Source organism: Oncorhynchus masou, chromosome 29 (genome assembly GCF_036934945.1).
Source record: "Oncorhynchus masou masou isolate Uvic2021 chromosome 29, UVic_Omas_1.1, whole genome shotgun sequence".
Lineage (NCBI taxonomy): Eukaryota > Metazoa > Chordata > Actinopteri > Salmoniformes > Salmonidae > Oncorhynchus > Oncorhynchus masou.
Window position 1 is genome coordinate 29,187,363 of NC_088240.1, and position 6,000 is coordinate 29,193,362.

At 38.9% G+C, this 6,000-nt stretch overlaps 1 protein-coding gene across 1 annotated transcript in view; it reads right to left on the minus strand.

The window, feature by feature from the left end:
• LOC135519549 (low-density lipoprotein receptor-related protein 1B-like) overlaps positions 1-5,789 on the minus strand; it is an 82,890-nt gene extending 77,101 nt beyond the window's left edge. The window contains exons 1-2 of the mRNA XM_064944783.1: positions 5,696-5,789; positions 2,233-2,355 (exon numbers count right to left, since the gene is read on the minus strand). Coding sequence (XP_064800855.1) covers positions 2,233-2,355; positions 5,696-5,789 — 217 coding nt within the window. The remainder of the gene's footprint in view (positions 1-2,232; positions 2,356-5,695) is intronic.
• Between the last annotated feature and the right edge of the window lie 211 nt (positions 5,790-6,000).

Consider the following 6,000-nt stretch of genomic DNA (forward strand, 5'->3'; position numbering starts at 1 on the left):
AAAAACTGAGTTTAAATGTATTTGGCAAAGGTGTATGTAAACTTCCAACTTCAACTGCATTTGTCAGCGTACTAATTATACAAATAGGCCCTAACACATTTGAAAATTGTAATCAAATTCGCTAGCATGTACTTGTAACATTGTAGGGAGCATGCGCTTTACATAAATTGCATGATCTCTTATGCGATATCATGGTTTGAATGATCCGTAAATCTTTAAATCCAGTCTACATAAAACAGTATAATACAAAACAGTACAGTAATACAGTTCACACTCAAAACGATTAGCCTACTGGATCTACTGTACAGTAGTTTCATTTATTTACCCAAAAGAGCATATAGCTAGCTACCTCTATAGGTTGTTATGTGTTTCTGTTGTGTGTAACGCGCAATAGCTTATATCATATATAATCAGTACAATCATTCGGGCTTTTTTGGTCTTGGGCTCATTAAATATCGTTAATGTTGTGCTTATAAAATGTATTTAATCAGGCTCAGGTAGCATCATGTTTGAATGTTCATGCTGATCAAAGCTCTAATCAAATCCAGACATGTTTCTGCTTTATAATGCTTTTGAATGACCCGGTTCTGGCAGGAAATACCGGGTAACCCAGAAGAAAAGTGATTTATTTTCGGGATGGAACTTTTGTAAATCACAGGGAAAATATTCAACCCTAATCTACACTGATTGAAGTGTATTTAACAAGTGGCATCAATAAGGGATAATAGCTTTCAACCTGGATCCACTTGGTCAGTCTATGTCATGGAAATAGCAGGTGTTCATAATGTTTTGTACACTCAGTGTGTGCAGTCATTAACCAGTAGTCAGCATATACACGCTTATGTGGTTCTAGAACAGTAGCCCTAGCCACCACAGAAGGATGTTTCTCCCAAACACTGTTTTATTTGAACCCTTTATTACCTCTGTTGAGACTGTCTGCTTAGCTCTGAGATCTTCGGAATGGCCACTTTACAATTCACTGGCGTTCAGCCATCTCAGGAGAGTGTCCTGTTGCCCAGTTTCCCCGGTGTAGAATGGTAACGGTAGTGAGCGTCAGCTGTCTGGTCCCTGCAGGGTAAGCCATGCCATGGCTGGGCATCTAAACCAGTGGCCTACTACAGTCTCAGGGTAATGGAATGCAAGGCTGCTCTCCCATGTGGTGATGACACTCCGCTGAGGCAGAGCCTGGGACTAGCAAATGGTACCATGACATGACCATGGCCTGGAAGATGCAGGGGGGGACACAACTACTGCATGGAGAGTGCAACTGGGAAAACTCAGGTCCCAAGAAACACATCTTGAAACATATCATAAAACACAGACCCTCATCTTTGGTTGGATAAGAAACAGCCATCAATTATACTCCATTCAACACAAAGCACTAATAAAGTATTGCATGGTGCCTAAACTAATAACACAAAATATCTCCTTACAAAGGCTGTACTTTGTCTAAGAGACCACACACACACACACCACACCGAATGTCTGTCTGCCATTCATCTGCCGTTAGGTATTAGAACCAGAGCACTAGGTTATTGGAGCCACAGTGCTGGTAGCCTATAAACAAGGTTTAATTTCACTGTGCTTCTCTTTGCGGGGCTCAAAGCTGATCTAATTCCCTTTTTCTATCAATACATAATCCATGATAATAACCTGCGACAAATTCCCATGATGAATATTCAGGGTTTCTCTCCACAGGCTTAGTAAATAAAATGGAGCCAACACGGTTAATCTAAATGATAATGGGATACCTGGTGAGGGGAGACTTGGCCCACTGCAACCTTGGATATACGCTACGTTTTAGGACAATATCGTACCATCTTCTCACAAATGGGAGTTCAATGGGAAAGGTTTTCGCTATCAATATATAAGATTGTGGAGGGAATTGTAATCTTGGCTTCAGTGATTTCTTAGCTGGTCACATTTGATAATATCATGAAATGAGCACTAGTATAATTTTAAAGATCTAAAATTGATATTAGGATGATGCAATACGCATTTCAAAATTTACAGAAATAATAAAGAATATGTTCAGTTAGAGGAAGGACAAAGCATGGAATAAGAAATCACAGAATGTGAAATAATATGGTTACCTTGTAGGCGGGAATTAACTGTATAGTGAATGGGTGAATGAGTGCATAAATTGATGAGTAAATTATTGGATTTACATATTTCTGGATTGAAGTGTTTGGTGAATGGGTGCATGGATGAACGTGTGAATTAGAAACTTACATCTGTCCGAGGTTTCGTCCGAGGCGTCTGGACAGTCAGGCTCCCCATCACAGAGCCAGCCCTCGGGGATGCAAGTCACCTCATCATAGCAGTGAAACTCCCCTACATCACACAGTATGGGCTCTGGATGGAGGAGAGAGAATGGAGAGAGGAGATAGAGATGTCATGGATGGGATGGATGGTTTGCATGTTTCAATCAAAACATGTACCTGTAGTAGTCAACTGGCATGAATGCCTAAAGTTTGCAGTGACTGTGTATTTACCTTGAGGCGGTTATAATATATTTTGGAATGAAATGAGTTGAAGGAATGAATGAGTTGATCATATGTGTGATAATTGCATTATTCATGTTATGCAGATGTATATGTAACTATGGATATTGTCTTCTTTACCCAATGCCCCTCTCTGTGGATCAATACAGTTTGTTCAATTCAATCACTGTCACAATAAGTAGACAATTGTTGTGACTAAGCCATTTCCTGGGTATGCTTATCCATACAAACTCTTCTCTCTGTAGACACACACTTGTTTAAATTTGACAGATACAAAAGACCACTACTTTGTGCTGGTGATGACTTTATATTATGTAGATCACAAGGTTCTGTAGTTAATTTTTTCTAACACTGTCTGCAGTACAGAGCTCTTTCATAGTGTATCATTAGGACACGACGAGACAATTATCAATGACAGACACACAAGTGGTGTTGGCACTGTATGTGACTCAACCTTTTTCTCTCGACAAAGACGTAACATCCTTCACCTTTTGTCAAGCCAATACAAAACAGTCTCTACAAGTCTTGTTTCTTATCTGTCAACTCCCTTACGTTTTGTACTTTTTACTTCACCAAAGTGAAAGCCTGGTCAACTAAAAAGTCATCCCAACCTTCCAATAGCAGGGCATCTGTCAGCATGTTGACATGTTTCCCTGCCGGAAGCTGTCAGCCACTGTGTGATCTTTCAACAGAATGACACATGCTCTGCTAAAGATTTGACACCACCTTGTTGCACACAACTAGCTCCTGTCCTCCTCCTCTCCATCTTGAAGAGAACCAATCATTTATTTCAAAGTTTTAATCCTCAAACACTCAGGCATACAAGCATCCTCTCTCTCTCTCATACACACTGTATTCCGAACGCTATTATGGAATGTGTGCGTGTGTGTACATGAGTGGCAGCACATGAGTGGTGGTGATAATTCAATGCACCACTGCACTATGCCCTATAGTGCCCTCAAGCAAATTCAGTACCGGCGGAGGAATATGAAAAGGTCAACCATCTAATCCCCCCCCTTTTTTCTTCAATCTAATTCCACCGCTGCTATCTATCTGAAATCCTCCCCAGTTTGATTCAAGGTCTTTTTTTTAAACATTGAAAGCTTTTATGTTTGAAAAGGTGATTATTTTAAAGATGGAGCATGTTGATGATATTGCAAACTGAGTTCTTCTTGACTCAAATTCATGTAGGTAGGGAAAAAAATAGTCTATTGAAGATTATGATTACGAATAAATTGCATTGGAATATTGCAAGATCTAGATCTTTATATACAAAGACGAATGTTAAGAGAGCTATTCTTATTGGGGTGGCAGGTAGTCTAGTGATTAGAGTATTGTGCCAGTAACCAAAAGGTTCCTGGATCAAATCCCCAGGCTGAGAAGTTAAAAATCTGTTGTTCTACCCCTGAACAATGCACTGTTCCATGGTAGGCTGTCATTGTTAGTAATCATTTGTTCTTAACTGATTTGCCTAGTTAACTATATATATATGTATATTTTTTTTTAAATCCCAGTGAGTATGATAAAACAAAATGTTAATAAAATACATTTATAATAGTATGCGTGTGTGTGTGTGTGTGTGTGTGTGTGTGTGTGTGTGTGTGTGTGTGTGTGTGTCAATGACTGTTTGTTGTGTAAATGCATTTTAAAATGCTAACAAGGTGTTGTCTCACATTATAAAATGTGAGATAAGCTTATAAAATGAGTAATATTACCAGGTACAGTAGATAGATGGGAGAAAACCCATGTAGTGTACTTAGCTCGTTATTGTGCAATGGTTTCTGTTACCAGAGGCTCATTAAAAGTGTCCCCTCAAGGGTGACAGTATTGCATAGCTAGCTCATTGTCATGGCTTTGGTTCATTTTACAGGAGCGAGGAAATGGGGTAATGTTTCACAGCTGGTACAAATTTTTGCCATTTCCAGCCATTTCTCAACACACGCAAAGTATGAATTGTTTGCTTCAAATGTTATTAACTATTGCTAACCTATGACTATGCTATCACTAATAACTTCAAACATTATGCTATCATGAAAAATAACAAATGCCAGTATTGGGGGGGAGGGTTACATAATTTGGTAAACGCAAAGTTTTATGCTAATAAGGATTTTTTTTTAACAAGTGTGAGAATTATTGGCAATTGATATGTCAAATGTGTAATAGTATTACCTTTCAAGCGTGATCATCACTGTTCATTAAGAATTTAGGCCTATTGTTTGAAGGTGTAAATGGTTCGTGCCAGATTAAGGCATGTCTTTCTTTCTTTAGTAAAATGTATGAGCTTGTTCAATGTGAGCTCCAGCATAGTGGTTACACATCAGGTAATGATATTCCACAAAATACAGGTGAATAGTATATGTGTGATGACAGCTGCTTTTACAAAGATTATTGTCTTGTACATGCACTTTTGTCAATACAAAAAAATTGCTTAATCGGTACTCTGTGACTTGCTATAAAATCCTTGCATTTTTGAGTGGGAAAACTTTTGGTATGTAGAATGAGTAAACAAAAAGGGTTATCGACCTTTACTGACAACATAAGAGTATAGGGGTATACGGTATCAATAAGATAGGTAAGGGTTATAAGGTATCAACAAGAGAGCTAAGGGTTATAAGGTATCAATAAGAGAGCTAAGGGTTATAAGGTATCAATAAGAGAGCTAAGGGTTATAAGGTATCAATAAGATAAGTAAGTGTTATAAGGTATCAATAAGATAGGTAAGGGTTATAAGGTATCAACAAGAGAGTTAAGGGTTATAATGTATCAATAAGAGAGCTAAGGGTTATAAGGTATCAATAAGAGCGTTAGGGGTTATAGGGTATCAATAAGAGAGCTAAGGGTTATAAGGTATCAATAAGAGAGCTAAGGGTTATAAGGTATCAACAAGAGAGTTAAGGGTTATAAGGTATCAATAAGAGAGCTAAGGGTTATAAGGTATCAACAAGAGAGTTAAGGGTTATAAGGTATCAATAAGAGAGCTAAGGGTTATAAGGTATCAACAAGAGAGTTAAGGGTTATAAGGTATCAATAAGAGAGCTAAGGGTTATAAGGTATCAATAAGAGAGCTAAGGGTTATACGATATCAGTAAGAGAGCTAAGGGCTATAAGATATCAATAGCTTGGGTGTATGGGGATGGACCAGTGTGCCTGATGTTTTTCTTCTCAGAAGTCTCTATGGATGTGTCTAGTACCTTTGAAGCTGAAATGATTCCCATTGAAGGCAGGGAGAGAGCTGGTGGTGACTGAGAGGGAACTGATAGAGGCTGGTGGTGACTGAGAGGCCATTTACTCTCCCGGTAGGCAGCAGGAGCTATGAAAGAGAGAGAGGGCCTCTGGACCTCAGAGCAGCCAGAGTTTCCATTGATGTGTCTACCTGCTTTCATGCTGGCCTGCCTGCCTGCCTTGAAAGGTAAAGGGCCACATTTGAGTCATTTGGATGACCTCTCATGTCAATTTATCTCCCCTCTCAGATTCAATAGCCTTTACTACTTGTCTG